We start from the raw sequence: 16,648 nt of genomic DNA on the forward strand, positions 1-16,648 counted from the left end.
AAGTATGGATGATAATTGGGAATATGATTAAGTTGCAGTGGCTAGAACTCATTGTTTGTTATTAATGGAAGTAAAAAAATCAGCCCCTTAAAAAAAATGTTTTTCTCTTGATTTGGTAAAAAGAAAACAGCCTCAAACTTTGGGAATGGGGTCAGATACTGGCCACAGTACATTTAGTAGATAACTCACTGATAAAGTTATCCTACTCATTTTTCTGGTTGTACTAAGCGAATAATGACATGTCTGATCTGCCAAGTATATTTTATCAGTTACCTTGAAAACAAATGTTAATAGAGCAAACCTTTTACAAACTAGTACAAATCCATCTTGAAGCAGAAAATTATGTAAAACGGAATCTAACACATGACATAATTCAAACTTGCAGGGTAGAATAGGTGAGCCTAAATAATGTAAGATTACAGAAAAAGTTAAGGTATTCAACTGAATAATAGATTAGAAAAAAATAAACTAATGTCAGAAAATGTAAAAGAATTGTATATTTTCATAAAACCTATTATGAAGCTTGATATTGTCAAATTAGTCTTGACAGCTTGGTATTTCTAGCAGTTTTGTTTTTTGTTCTTTTCTGTGCCTACAAACACAATACACAGATCATTCCATCCACAGTTGCACATTCGTAGTAAGTTGATTTGTCCCTATCAAGCTTGCATTTTGAGAATTAACCACTGGTGACCTGATGCACTGAGATGGTTCTGTTTTGGTTGTTTTTCCCCATTGCTTTTATGTTGCTAGATATTATTAATATTATTACAAAATTCCTCATAGTTCTCAGTTTTTTGTATATCATCTAATTTGTTATAAAAATAAAAAATACCATCTCATCATTATGTGTGCACTTAGGTACATGTATCATTGAAGGTTTCAATGCATGTAGCAACTATAATGAGTTTAGAATATAAATGCTAATATGATTTGTTTCAGTTTGATTAATATGTTTTGGTAAGAAAAGTAATTTAATTTGGAACTTTAACTTTTACAGACCTAGCTTTTGATGGTAGAAAAAATTTACTGTTTATTTTCAAGTCTGTAAGCTTGTGTAGTAACTAGTCACAAAAAAGGTTTAATTCATGGGATTATGTACATTTTACTTGTTGCATAATCAGACTCTGCAGAGTATTTGGCTTAAGTTTTGATATTTACCATTCTGGAATAAATAGTAAGTTTGTTGTGTCTGAGAGTTATTTTTATATTTAGGGTTATTGAAACAAAACCTTAAAATATACATGCTCGTAACACTGAGTGTAATGAGCATTCAAAAACTTCCAATTTTAATTTTGTGGCCTTTTGTATTTTGACAACACTTTTTTCTTTCACAAGAACTTTGTTGTAGAGAGTAATAAATTCTGAGGTTACCATTTTATTAGATTACATCACCACCTTCTAGCCACTTATGAGTCTGGATCAACAAGGAAATTCCGTCAAGGACGCACAGAGACCATTCGATCAGCTTCTCCAGAAGCGTTAGACTTTTGTAGAAAAATGATGAGCAAAGAAGTGGGAACTGAGGAGAAAAAATCAGCTTTATATTCTGCCATTAATTCTCATAAAGAGTATAGCATTCAGGTAAACATTTTTGAAATGTTTATTGTAACCCACATGTTTAAATTTTAGAAAACTAAAATTATATACTGTTCAATAAAAAAAAAGCCTTTTATTGATAACCTTTAAATGGTTTTAACATTCACTGAGAATTTCCATTTTAATTTTATAACTTTTAACTAATCTTTTCCAACTTTTATACCACTCGTGTTCACAAAAGCGCTTAGTCAGATAAAAATCTTTATTGAACTTCCTAGTTTCATTTTCTGATAATCTTCACATTTGAAAAAAGTTGCAATCAATAACAGTTAACTCTTCAATCAGAACAATTCACCTTTCTTACACTTAGGATTTGAAACAAGAAAAAGGTAAGTCATAAATAGTACAGCTTCTAGCAGGTTTAGTGGATTGATTTATTAAACTATTCAACTACAACATTAATTTTGACTAACTGTCATCACCTTCATGGTACTTTATAAATATATAAGACAAAATAGTTGATAATTTATAATATCACTCACAATGATATTAAATAAACCCATTAATCCTAGCACATTTGAATGACAACATATTGTTACGTCTCTGGTCGTTTGTTAATTTTCGGTATAAATTCTTCCCGAGGAACTTCAGCAACACAAGTCATTTCTTTAAATAAAACTAGGTTATTCTTTCTCAATACAACTTTGCAATACACAGAATTTCCACAGTCACTTTAACTTACCCACACACTATAATTCACAACGATTCATGCACTTTACTTACGGTCACTACCGCTCACTTGACTCTATTATCTGTCTCCATATCTCTCTTCAATCTGCTATCTGCAATTATTATCTCTGCTTTATTTGCCGGGCTTATATATTAAAATAGAGCTTTCATGATCCTTCTAGAAACTCATCATGTGTTACCAGCGTCACTTCACTTCTGCTGTCGTAACAATATGAAAACAGGTAATATTCACATCGCTTACTAATAGGAATGTCATTTTGAGGAGCAGGAGGGGCAATCTCTCCCCACATTTCTTTTTCTAAAGGGGATTAAGTCCAGAAACCTTGCGTTCATCCGAAAATTGCGATTTACGCATTGGATAGTGGCAGCATCCAATAACATTTATGTCCCTTTGGCTGAAAACTAATTCAAACCATGTTATTATTGACTTTTATAAATAGGCTGGAAATTTTATAAGGTATTGTGATAATTATTAGGACATCATGAAAATAATTCTGGCAGAACAAGCCAAAAATATGGGTTTAAAGAGTTAAAGTAACTTATCACTCATAACTTCTTGATTCACTTACTTACTGAATCTTCATGTCTAGAAAAGTTAACAACTACTAACAAAAAACTATCAAAACAGTGTAGGAATTTTTGTTTTTAACTATCATCAAAATGATTTGTGTTCAGTCAAGGAAAATAATCTTCATTCTTAAAAAATCACAGCTAAGTAGTTATATAAAGAAAAATGTTACACATTTATGTCAGAAAAGCATACAGTAACATTATAGATTATTTTAGTGTTACATGTATAAGCAGCAGCTAACAAGGTTTAAAAATAGAGAATATATTAGGAGAAATCCATGCTTTTACATCATAATAACTATTTCTACAATTAGAGATCACAAGTAATAAGGTTTTGTCAAGAAACATAATGACACATTTACAAAAGTTGCCGTAATTTAGGGTTATCTGTAATCACTAATGATAATAACTTTGTTACTAATACTGATATATTTTTTAAGATTCTGTTCATTATAGATTAACTGATGTGAAAATTAAGAGATTTAGTCTAAACACTCAATTTTTGTGCTGTATCTCAACACTATACACATTAGGCATGCAATGGATTAGGAGTTGATCGACTGCTCTTAGGCCTAAGGAAAGCAGCCGAAGAATAGGGGAATGGATTCACCCAACTTCTTTTTAGATAAAGGTTATACTATGAGTACAAGTTTTCGCTTATCGACTAGCCAAGTAAGTGAAAATAAAACAATACTTGTACGTATGTATGTTTAGTTCATATAGTAAATTAATTATAGATGTTTGAGTTGAAAAAAGGTTAGTAGTAGTTACATAAATATGTAACAAACAGAATCTGTATTTGATTATTTCTTGGGGTGTGGGTTGGCCTTGTAGTAGAGCTCTTGACTTCTGAGCTGGCAAGCTGGGTTCAAATCTGTGCAGTACCTCAAAATAGTTTACCTTGATCAAAAAATTTTGGAGCTGTTGATCAGAATTTTATTATTGTGGAAATGGTAGTTGATTTGTGTATTCAATTCCCACCACATACTAGGTTATCAAATTTCTAGTTGTCGCATAATTTATCCTTGAATTGCCACATATTTGCTGCTAAACACTTCTAAATCTTGGATACATGGATTTCTGACAGAAGTAATTTTGTTTGATATTGTAATAGGGTAGCAATACATAATATTTATGATCAGTAAAAAGTCATTTATTGAAAAAATAAAACTTTAAAACTATGTTACATGCATTTGAAAGTTAAGAAGTAACATTTTTGTATATTTTCAATTTATAAATGTAATTTTTTGTGTTATAAGTAATTCTTATTAATTGTCCTAAGTTCTTATCATAATAGTAAACTAATAAAAGATTTTATTAAAAATAAATGTTATGATTAGTCTTTATTTTTGAACACTAGGCTAGTAAGTTACTAGAAACATACAGCACAAATCTTTTTTCTCTCTCTGTAGAATACTAAATTGTATATTTTGTTGAACTTGTATTTGTTTCAACAGGTAGGAAGTGAATATGACACTTATAGCTTTTTTGGCCCGACAGAACCAAATGGTTATGGGTGCTGTTACAATCCACATAAAAATGAGTTTATTTACACCGTTTCTGCTTTCAATGGCTGTCCAGAAACGAGCAGTTGTAAATTCATAGAAGCTTTAGATGCTAGCCTCACAGAAATGCAAAGCTTATTTCTTTGAACCTATGCTGAAAGTAATTAGTTTCCAAAAACTGATGAATTCTAAGCATAATTGAATGTCTTCTGCATCAGACTTGTTTAATGTTATGTTTATACACATTGCCAGAATTTTACAAGATTGTTTCTTGAATTTAAAACAGAATGAACTTGATAATACAAATTTTAAGTTCCTTGAAGTGCAATCTTTGACATGCAAATCAAAATTAAGTGCTACAAATTATGGAATATTATGAAATACTACAACTTGTACACAAAGTACATAAAATTTATATATGTATGCTCGTGTATTTTGTATTACATTTTTTACATGTTCAGTTATAAGTGCATAGTAGGAGTCTCAGCAATCTATCCTGTCTGAATATCTAAAATGTATCCATATAATGTAATTCTTATTAAGGATGCAGATGTAAACAGTTATAGTTTGTGAGATCGTTTATGAAACTACAATTGAGGTAAATTGTCTGTATAGCTTGTTTATCTATGTATGTATATATCTATATTTACTTGATTTTTGAACTCCTTCCTTGGGTTTTGACAAAAGACAAGTTTGATTACAAATTTTTGACTCCCACTGAATGTAAGTGAACAGGTATCAAAATTTTTGGGGTGGAGGATCTGAGGTTTGCTACAACTACTTTACTTAAAAACTGGAATTAAAATGTTTGGAGCCTTTCAAAACAATAACCTAAATTCAGATTTTAAAAAAGTTTAAAATGTTAGCTCGTATATAAGTCACAAAGGTTTTACATGGTTCTCGTAACTGGACTAACAAATTTACATAAAATTAGCATGGACAAGTAAGTCATTCAAAATAAATACCCGTGTTTAGATTTTTGAAATTTTTACACCCTCCAAAAAAAATGGGGATCATGGAGTCTTTTCTTTTTTAGGATTATCAGGATGGCAGTATTGATTTATAAGAAAATTAACAAGGACATACATATTTTCATAAAGGACATGTCCCGTAAAATTGTTAGATAGTCGTTGTTTCCCATCAATTTGCAAATGATTATTACATTTAGCATACAAGAAATCTCAAAATTGGGCCCAAAATTTATTTCAAATGGTATTGCCATTAAAATTCTATTTCATTGTATCATTTGATGTATGCTTTAAGCAGCCAAATAAAATAATGATTTTGTTCTTAGATGAGTATGGTTTTTGTTTTCCTGTTTTGACTCCTCTGTATAAAATAACCAACAAAGATAGCTATACAAAAACATTATAATATTCAAGTTGTTTCATAGGCCTTCCCACTTTTATGAAAATTTGACAATAATGTAATTTAATCAATTTAATACTACACAAACTTTTCTCTGCAGTTCACTGATATAACTAAATTCTAGCTTCTTTTGGTTAACTTTGCTCTTCCTGTAGCCTTCAAGTTCCTTTTCTTTTATCAGTGGTTCATCATGTAGCACATTTCACAACAAGGGTTATATGTCAATGACATCTTTCACTTTTAAATAAACTTATTTCAGTAGCATATAAAAACAAACATCAACTACTATAGTATCCATTGGAAAATAACAAGCAATGTTTGTTCTCATGAACACCATCTACAAGGATATTTATCACTGGTGTACAATTATCAGGTGTGTCTCACAGGAGTGACATTAACCAATTCAGACTGGCTCAGTTTTCTGGCTTAATACATAACTCGAGTTCATTCACTTTCTGAGCTCACAACAGCGTGTTCCACAGCCTTGGCTGTTTCTAACTTAGACTGTATATATCTGATACTCTGCATTTATGTTTGTCTTCAGATATTACTGCTAATATTCATCTGTTGTAGTATTGAAGGATGTATATTGACTTTCCTCTATTGATTCATTGTATAAATGTTTGTAGAAAAAAATTGGAAGACATCTGTAGTTTTAAAATTTTAAAAAATAGAATTCTTTACCTTTTGTAATATTTTGATTCCTATAGTAGCTCTCAGTGCTTTGATTCTTAATCAAATATTGTACATACATATATTCTGTTTTTATTCAATTATGACACACGCAACCTTTATAACATGTACAAACAGGACTATACTAGCAGAAAAAAGAAACTGTGCATCACTTAAAATTAAACATAATTTTAATTCTGCAGTATTGTTTACAAATGCATTAGTTACAAAATTTCGTAGTCAAGTAATGTTAATGTCACCAAACATAATTTTTAGGGCATTTGAAATACGCTGGTATTCAAAAGGAAACTTATATGGCTAATATCTCGTGTGTCTACCATTTGCATCCACACATGCTTGACAATGGTGCCTCATTGATGATACTGAATTGTTCAAAAAGGCCTGTGGAATGTTATTCCAGATGTTGGCTAATGCCATGCCCAGATCCCCCAACATTACTGGCTGATTTATTAGACAACATAAACGCCTTTCCATTTCATTGATCTCGGACATTTCCTGCTTGTTGGAACCATCACTATAAAGAGTGGATGGTGTTCCGATGGACTCTGAAATGTCTTGCAACAACGTTCTGTGCCACATCAGCCTGCAGCATTCTGACTGCACAAAGACGTTCATTTTCACTGAGCCTTGGCATCACACAAGGGTAATTCTCGGTGAAACAAAAATGATTTCCTGAATAACTGGAGCCTGAATAAACGTTTTACACCTGTTTATTCAGAAAACATTGTCAAAGAAAAATCATGGTTACGAAATTTGAATAAACAAAAAGGTGTTTACGAACCGTGAAAAATCCCATGCAACCGAGTCGAGTACTACCCGATATGTTTAATGACATATCCTGTATTGAATTTTCATATATCATAACACTGAACCTAATGTATATGAATTTTATTCCATTTTAAATCCTGCACAGTTTCTTTTTTCCATTAGTATATTAAAATATTAAGAAATTACCTGACATTGGATCAGGTAAGATGTGTATTTTCTAATAGACCTTTGGTGGTAATTGTGGTGTTTTATACATATCACAACTTTCTAGCCTTTCTATTCATGGTGTTAATATGATAGTGTTATAGGTTACTCTAAGGAACTTCAGTGTTTATACCAGCGGGATACTTGTGGCCACAAAAGATGGTGATGGTTTCTTCTAATCAGCATGTCTGTTGTTGAGTTTGTGGTTTTTATAGGATTTATGAACAGTCATATGTCACTGCTATGGGATGGTTACATCTTGTTTTCGATTTCACCTTTTCTAGAGCCTCTGGCTCTACACAGAATATTATCTTTGGTTTGACTCTTAAATTGGGCTGGATTCATAGTGTAGTTGTTAAAGAGAACTGGCAAGAGTGGTGATCCTTGAGGCACACCAATACTGATGGTGATCCAGTCTGACTGCCAGCTTCCACACTTCGTGATTCATCTTCTGGTTAGTACAGCTACCCCATTTTACATGTCACACTGATACCTATTCTGGGCATTTTGTCAACAATAATTGGTATTTGGACTCTTGTAGGCATCTTTCAGATCTGAAGCTACTAACAAGTTGTTCTGACCAGCATTAAAGCTTTACCATGTATCAGCTACCAATTCAACACCATCAATCTAGATTTCCCTTCCACTGTAATAACCACCTAATGGTAGTGGTGGTTCAATCTGATAGGTAAGTCAAAACTTGTGTTACACAATATATAACATGTAACTTTGCATTATGTACTGATTTAAACTTGAACTATTGAAAAATCTCACATGGTGAAATGCTTGCTACCTAATATGTAACCAACTACATGTACAGAATTTTATTGAACTTTAGTTTTTCAAATTTGGAAACAACTACATTTTATAATCATCATCTACTATACACATTAAAAACTGACAAAAGATAAAAACTATGGTCCATAAGCATAGTTCTAATACAAAATACGCTGATGAAGTGCTTCCTGTAATATTTGTCAAGGAAAAAATTTAGCTCTAAAAAATATTGCTGTTTGAGAGAAAATAAGTAGTAATGTTGTAGTTTCCTTTATCTGGTTCTCAAATAAAACTCTACAATGTAATTTTAATGCAAAATTTTAGAAGTAAAGCAGAAGAGAAAACACTTGGCAATAAAGTTTTAATAATACTAATTCCACCACTTATCTAGTAAGGGTACATTTATAGACTTCATAACACACTTAATTTGCCACACAATCATCAATTATCTAGAAACAGATATTAATACCTCAAAGAAAGGAAAAACTCTACCATAGAACTTTTTACCGGTATTTGTCAAAGTTTTTTTATTATTATTATTATTACTAAAACAGTAGTTAATATATTTTCTGTTGAATTTTGGAAAAAAAAGTATTATTTGTTATGCTAAACTGGTGCTAATACCTCTGGAAAAATTGTGGATTAGATTGATAAGAAGTGTGTTTGTGCTAATTAATATATTACTTGGTAGAAAAGATTGAAATCCTTTCTGTCAAACAAACATATACTTACACAAAAAAGTACATAAACAAGTTTTTTTATTTCCTATTAACAGGTATTTCTTCAACAAACTGCTTTTTATTTGAAAATACTAAAAAAGCTGTGAATTTGTTAAAACTACTTAAATGATTACACATACAAAACAAACAACTACCAGGTGTATCAGTAATCACTAAAATCCAAAATTTCTAATCACTATAAACACTAGTTATTATACAGGCTTTTTCAACATGAAGTGTTTAAAATAAAAGAGCAAGAAACATCCAGTAAGGACAGACAACTAGTAAAATTTATTTTTTAAAAATAGTAAGTTGGGAAAAGGTGTCAACTATTGCCTGGGCATTATTTATTATTACAACGACCTGTATGAAAAACTAAAATTTTCCACTTTAAATGTTTAAAAAGATCATTACTAAATAAGAATATTCACAAACTAAATTAAATTCAAATTAAATGCTTATAATAATTTCAAGGTCTGTAAAACATACATTTTTTTATGATACAAAATTGTTTTCAGACTCCAACAACAACATATTTGAAATTAACAAATTCCTTGAGAAGGACATAAGTTAGAAACATTTAGTATTGAATGCAAGTAGAATTTTTTTTAGATCTTACTGGTTTATTAATACAGAAATCTAATAAGTTATTTATATCTGTGGAAAGAGTATATATGTTATTTTTTAAGAACAAGAAATTTAGTGCACAGTGACCTTTTGTTACTCCAATAGTAAACAGAGTAAAGTAAAATGAATAAATTCTGTTAGGTCAGGGAACCATTCAAGGTATTTATTTTTAGTGATAGATTTTAATGAATCATGGACCCTATAGTCAGACCCTATCCAACAGTAAAGTTCTGCTATGGCTTTTACTTTATTCTAAAAGTTGTGATATGCTGTTTCGTTATTTCAATTACATATTAATTATGGTTCTGTTCTGTATTACAGCAACTACTAACGATTGATATTAAATTTGACCAATTATATTTATATTTTTTTAGCCTCGGCTCATAGAATAGCTCTGAGTATTTTTTCAAGTACAAGCTTTTGCTCATAGCTCCATCTCTTGATCGATTTGAGATCTAATTACAGCCACAACTATTAAGGATTCCCTCATTTTCCTCTTGAACAATTTTTACTAATAACTTGATTTTTCTTGACTTTAAATGACTAAGATTCTACTTACAAATGTCCCCTATTCTGATGCCCTTCAACCACTTTTGATTTCTAAAGCATTATGTATAACAAAAAATTGGTTTGTAAAATGAGCAGTGTTCTGAAAATCATGGTGTAAATATATATGATTATAATGTTTCAAGCAAGTTGAAAACTCACTGATGCTGCAAAAAAGAAAAAGAACTGGATTTGTTAGAATATTGCACAAACAATTTTTATATTTGAAGCTTTAGATTTATGCATTTATAGTTGTTAATTCTAGATCAAACTTAAAGTAATGACATCAAACATTTACAGCCAATGCTGAAACATTTCCCGATATTTGTTAAGCTATAACAATCATATGTATTGATTTCATAAACTTTTTTTTGCCAAAGGAAGTAAAAGAACTCACAAAACAATCCTTTAAGCATCATACTTACAGATCCAAATCATCTAATTATACATCAATTTTCTAATCTAGAATTCATACAAAAATACCTGCAACTCTTTCCTTATTTTATCACAGTCTATTTAGACTCTTATATCATAGCTAGCTTGATCAGATTACCTGATTATCATTTTGTAACATATTACAGTTTAGATCCCTGAACTGTTAACAATACATCGTGCATCTCCATCAGACTCATCTCAAGAGCAACTTTAAACTTAGTGGAGTGTGTCTCAGGACTGCTATTACAAGCAGAAAGCCCAAAGATTATACCATCTGTACGTGGATTATAGCAACAACCATAACCATCAGGAACAAGTGGTCCATAAGAGACACATATGTCATAAATACCTGGTACCTGTAAAAAAGAAGAAGAAAAAACGTTAATGACTAAATCTTTCATACAAGAACATACAAGTATAAATATTGTGTGTGTGGGGGGGGGGGGGGTATACATATATAAGCTTTCATAATCTTTGCACCTCATTAAAAGGTAAAGTTTTATATTTATCTACATTCTAAATACTGATATGACCACATTAATCCTCTCATTGCAGGTGGATCAAAGTGCACGTCACAACATTTTATAGTTACATTCAAATTCTAATTAAACTACCTTAATATCAATTAAACTTGGCATCAAAACATAGTTCATAAATCAAATTTTTATATTTTATAAGGGACATTGTAAATGAATCCTCAATCTCCCCTAAAATGAAAATTGTAACAACTGTTTTCTAGGTCTTCCTCCTTCTCTAGTATATTTACCACCCCTCTCTAAAGTACAGAATTAAATGAAAATTACTCATTATAATATAGTTATTATTAAAGCAAAGTCTAATGTTCATAGCCTTCAATCTTCTTTGTTTATGGTAGCATAAATTAAAAAATCAGACCCACTTACCACACTCACCTGTCACATCCTCTCTTTCACAAATTGTCAATAATTCTCTCTGACATTTTATATAATTTATTACCAATAGAAAGGTAGTGTTATAATCTCACAAATAACATATAATGCTACACTGTTTTCAGTACACAGTATTGTCAATTTTGTCTTCAATTTGAAAGTTTAATTCACAGTGTTCAGATCAAGTAGCTTAGGTTATTATCTCTCACTACAGGGTTGGTTGAATTGCCTGAGTTTGTAACCATTTTGTACTCATTATAATTTCCATATTACAACTTTTAATACAGTATGTGTATCTTCACAAAATTTTGTAGACTTTCAGTAAACTTTACAAGTCTTTTGAACACAGAAAATCAGATTTTTAATGAAGTATTTTTACAAAGGATTTGTCTGTGAATATACCGAGTCTTTTCTTTTGTCTAGCCTAAATACAAAGAAATTTTTATGTTAAGATTAAAAATATTTTCCATCTCTAAACACCCAAATTTCATCTGTGTGAACTCTAAAACTTTCTAAATAAATTTCAAACATTTTGTTTCAGTAAAACTTTATATTTTATCGGTTATTTTCTCTACCCCAACTTTATACAAAGTTGATCAATTTGATAAAACCTAGTAACCACCAAAAAAGAATTAAATAAATCTACATTACCTCTGTTTTTCTTGCTAGAATGATTTCAAATTGTAACATGAAAGCTAATATTTTCTAACTCTGAAAATGTATTTCTGATAATTACTTAACACCTTTCACCCAAGACTATCTCCACCTTGATTTGCCCTCTAAGCACTAGTATTTTATACCCCTTCATTTTTGTGCCGTTGCAGCAACATGTGATGATCATGTGACTACTCTCCACCAATCAAACTGTGCCACCTATACTAGTGCAGGTAGCTCCTACCATTGTAGCACAATCCCCACTTTCGAGATTTCACAGATACAAACCAGAAACACCAGCAAATCAGGGGGGAGAAAGGGTCAGAAGTGGGTGAGAGGAGGTAAGTACCTATCAGAAATATATTTTAAGTATTAAAAAATGTTAACTTCTGAAACGGTACTTCCTCCGCTCACCCACATTGCAAAGGTGGAGGGGCTGGTGAAGGTGCAAAAATAATCAAACAAGCAGAGAACAACAGTGGAATCTCCTTGCATAACATTGTAAGATCAATAAGTGTGGTCAGCCTAGGCAAAACATCTGAGGGAAACACCTTGGTATACATTGGATTATGTCAACTACAATCCACCCGAACAGAAAACTTTCAGTGGAAGTGCCTTGCATATTATTTTTTGTTTCATATTTTGTATGTAACAGATTGTGTGATCAACAAGTGCAGTTAGCCCAGGCAAAAACATCCAAGAGAAACACCTTGTGATACTATGGAGTATGTAAAGTGCAGTCCATCCAGGCAGAAAACATCCAGTGGAAGCACCTTGCATAAGATCAATCGTATTATATTTTGAAAGTAATATATTTAGAGATCAACAAGTGCAGTCCACCCAAACAAAAAACATCTGAGGGAAGCACCTTGTAATATGATGTAGTATGACAAGTGCAGTCCATCCAGAAGTGCTTAGCATAAAATTGTTTGCTTCATATCTTGTATGTAGGTTATTTAGACATCAACAAGTGTGGTCCACCCAGACAAGAAACATCCAGGGGAAGCACCTTGTGATATTATTGAGTATGTCAGGCGTGGTCTAGGTGGGAAGAAAAGATCCAGTGGATGCACCTTGCATAAAATGAAAAATTATTTTGTGAGCAACAAGTGTGGTTAGCCTGGGCAAAAACATCCAGGGGAAGCACCTTGTGATATTATTTAGTAAGTCAAGCATGGTCTATCTGGGAAGAAAACATCCAGTGGAAGCACCTTGCATAAAATGAAAAATTATTTTGTGAGCAACAACTGTGGTTAGCCCGGGCAAAAACATACATGGGAAGCACCATGTGATATTATTGGGTATGTCAAGCATGGTCTATCTGGGAAGAAAACATACAGTGGAAGCACCTTGCATAAAATGAAAAATTATTTTGTGAGCAACAAGTGTGGTTAGCCCGGGCAAAAACATCCAGAGGAAGCCCCTTGTGATATTATTGAGTATGTCAAGTGTGGTCTAGCTGTGCAAAAAACATCCGGGAGAAGCACCTTGGATTGAGCATATTATGATATTGTATGATATGAAATATACTAATGATAGCCCTCTTCTGATACAGTGGGTACATATGACTATGAAATTTGTTTTATCATACAAATCCCTCTCCAGAGGAAACCTCCAGGGTCCACCACTCCAGCAACTGGGAACTAGAAATGGCAAGGACTTCCATGCTCCACCAGAAGAAAAGGGGGGGGATATGTGTTGGAGAGACCAAAGGAATGACATACTGGAGACCGTGCCATGGGTGTCTGTGATTCCCTATTTTGAAAAGTAAAAAGACCCTGATTGTAAGAATCATGGGGCAGTAAGGATGGGAAAAAATCTCCATCTTCTTTACTCTTGAAGTCCATGAGTGACAGTCCTTTATATATGATACAGTGATAATAATATATACATATATATATATACACACACACACACACACACACACACACACACAGATAAGTAGCTGGTGGTCTTATAGAAACACCCCATCTCCACAGTGAGCATTATGGAAGTATATGGAGTTAGTGCCAAGATATATTACTCAGTATACCTGATAAGGCAACACCCGCAACCAGGTGGGATCCTCAAATATGATGTATATCAACAAATTAATGTAAAAAAGAATAATATGTCAATTTGCCCAAAGTGAGCGTTATGGAAGTATATGGAGTTAGTGCCAAGATATATTATTCAGTATACCTGATAAGGCAACACCCGCAACAGGTGGGATCCTCAAATATGATGTATATCAACAAATTAATGTAAAAAAGAATAATATGTCAATTTGCCCCAGGCAAAGGCGAATAGGCATGTGTACAGGAGGAAGACAATACCCACTTGAGGAAAACGCAGCTATGTTGTGCTGATAAAGAGTGACAAATGTATTTGGAGTTGTTCTCATACCAGCCTGAATGATCTCCACCAAAAGACGGAGGTTGTGAGCAGCTAAAGACATAGTTAGATGACAAATTTGGTGTGAAGAAACATGATGTAGACAGCAACTGTCCATGGACACGTCAAAATATGCCTGTCATATGAGTTGAAGAACACAACTAGGGAATGTAATAGGTGAAAAGATCACAGGAAACAGAGAAATTCCATGGAAGAAAGAGGCAGGAACGAGGACCACTAAAGGAGGCAGTACGAGCCAAATAACACAGCAGGTAATGAACTGGACAAATTAGACAATCTGGATCCAAATGGGAGAGCAGATGGGAAAAGGAAGGTAAGGAAACAGGAGAAAAAGCCCAACAACTTTCCTGGGCAGTTTATGTCCTGGGAAGGAAGGCCCTATCTGGACAGCAGATAGCATATGAGGAATGGTAATGCAGGAAACATTAATGGCATAAATATCAGAATGACGACGACCACATGCCAGGAGAGGAAGGAAATAGGTCTTAAGGGAAAATGATACAAGGAACACATTGCAATGGGTTCAAAGAGAGAACCGGACAGGGCATGAAAGACAACACTGAGATCCCAAACTGGCAGAAAAAAGGAACATACAAGATAGACCAGACAAAAGGAATGTAAAAGAAGGAAAATAACCGGGGAAGAGAAGGCATTCCAGAAGAGGGAGAAAGGAAGGTGTTCAACAGAGTAGACCTGAAAAGAGCAACAGTTGAAACAGACAAACCCTGAACAAACAATCAGATGATGAACTGGGACAGGAAGGACGGGATGACCGGAAGCTATGGCCAATAGACATAAGCTTAAGACCAAAGCCTCTGGTACCTAGACGAGGAAGAAGAGTGAATAGTACAGGCAAGGAAAGACACTACATGAGGGGTGATCCCAGGGTTGAGGCAAAGGACCTGGAGTGTGGTGACATTGGGATGAAAAACATTCAATAGCGGTTGTTGGAGGAATGATCACGACAGAGATAAGGGCAGGGGATTTAGCTCCAGTAAGGGCCAGAGCAGAAGGAATCACATTTGAGCCAGCCAATATGTAGCAACCAGCTGAAAACAACAAGTAGTGATCTGGAAAAGGGAAAAACACAGAAGAGGAGAAGAGTCTTATCGAAGGGTAGGCCTATAGATGAAGACCCCTCCAATCTGAACTGAAAGCATCCACCCCTAAAGAAGAAGAGTGAGGAACTGAAAACCAAAAAGGAAGGAAGTTTAACATTCCAGTGAGTGGGAAATGCACATATATGTGGAGTTCCCAGTTGAGAACACACCCACAAAAAAACTGAGGATGAAGGAACCACTCTGTCAGGAGAACCTGGTTGGGACATGATAAGCAATCAGCCACAAGATTCATAACTCTGAGAACATGACATGTCAGAACAGTCATGTTGTGGTCATTGGTCTAGTACAGGAGATTCAGAGTCTGGAAACACAGAAATACATTTTCCGAGTTAAAAAATATTAACTTTCATGTTACAATCCAAAATCATTCTAGAAAGAAAAAAAAGAAGTAATTTAGATTTATTTAATTTCTTTTCTTTTTTTTGGTGATTACATGAATTTGTCAAATTGATCAACTTTGTATAAAGTTAGGGTAGAGAAAATAACAAAATATAAAGTTGTTGAAAATTTTAGCAATGCTTAGAAGGCAAATCAAGGTTGAGATGGTTTGGGTGAAGGGAGGTAGTACTGTTTCAAAACTACATTTGCTTATACTTAAATGTTATTGTTTTATTGCCCTTTGAACCATGTCTAACCAATATTCATACCATGTAAGTTGTAAATCACATGGCAAAAGTCCAGATCACTTTAAGGTATCAAATAACATAATGCATGGACTACTTACGAGCTGTTCATGAGCATATATCATGAAAAATTATTATTATTCTTTATTTTACATTATCTAACCCAAAGAAATTTTCATTTTTTACATTTTTAGTTACATTTATAATAATAAATAAAGAATACACATGATGAACAAGAAATAAAGTACTTACCTGGGTCTTCTTTTTTTATACGTTTGACTGTCAATGACACTTAACCCCACTTTTCTTTATACTAATAATACTACTGCACTAAATGATTATTTTATTTAAATACTGCACCAAAGAACATAGAATACCCACATGCAAAAAGTAAAAAATGACTCATAACTATTACAATTTTTCTGTCTTTCTAACTATGTGACAAGA

The 16,648-nt window shown here is 32.8% G+C and overlaps 2 protein-coding genes across 3 annotated transcripts in view; one reads left to right on the forward strand and one right to left on the reverse strand.

Annotated features, from left to right (window-relative positions):
- The window catches only part of LOC106461209 (choline O-acetyltransferase-like), a 6,315-nt gene extending 1,932 nt beyond the window's left edge, over positions 1–4,383 (forward strand). The window contains exons 2-4 of one of the 2 annotated variants that reach the window (XR_002610952.1): positions 1,386–1,584; positions 3,393–3,531; positions 4,317–4,383. Coding sequence is in view for 1 of the 2 variants with exons in the window: in XM_022388072.1 (XP_022243780.1) it covers positions 1,386–1,584; positions 3,393–3,455 (262 nt within the window). In the remaining variant the exon portion in view is untranslated. Of the gene's footprint in view, positions 1–1,385; positions 1,585–3,392; positions 4,005–4,316 lie in introns of those variants that run through there. The other variant, XM_022388072.1, reaches the window with a different exon arrangement.
- Positions 4,384–8,915: 4,532 nt separating this feature from the next.
- LOC106461213 (carnitine O-acetyltransferase-like) overlaps positions 8,916–16,648 on the reverse strand; it is a 50,123-nt gene continuing 42,390 nt past the window's right edge. Inside the window, exon 14 of the mRNA XM_013921010.2 lies at positions 8,916–10,857. Coding sequence (XP_013776464.1) covers positions 10,642–10,857 — 216 coding nt within the window. The 3' untranslated portion in view covers positions 8,916–10,641. The remainder of the gene's footprint in view (positions 10,858–16,648) is intronic.

The sequence above is a fragment of the Limulus polyphemus genome, unplaced genomic scaffold, assembly GCF_000517525.1.
Source record: "Limulus polyphemus unplaced genomic scaffold, Limulus_polyphemus-2.1.2 Scaffold914, whole genome shotgun sequence".
Taxonomy (NCBI): Eukaryota; Metazoa; Arthropoda; class Merostomata; order Xiphosura; family Limulidae; genus Limulus; species Limulus polyphemus.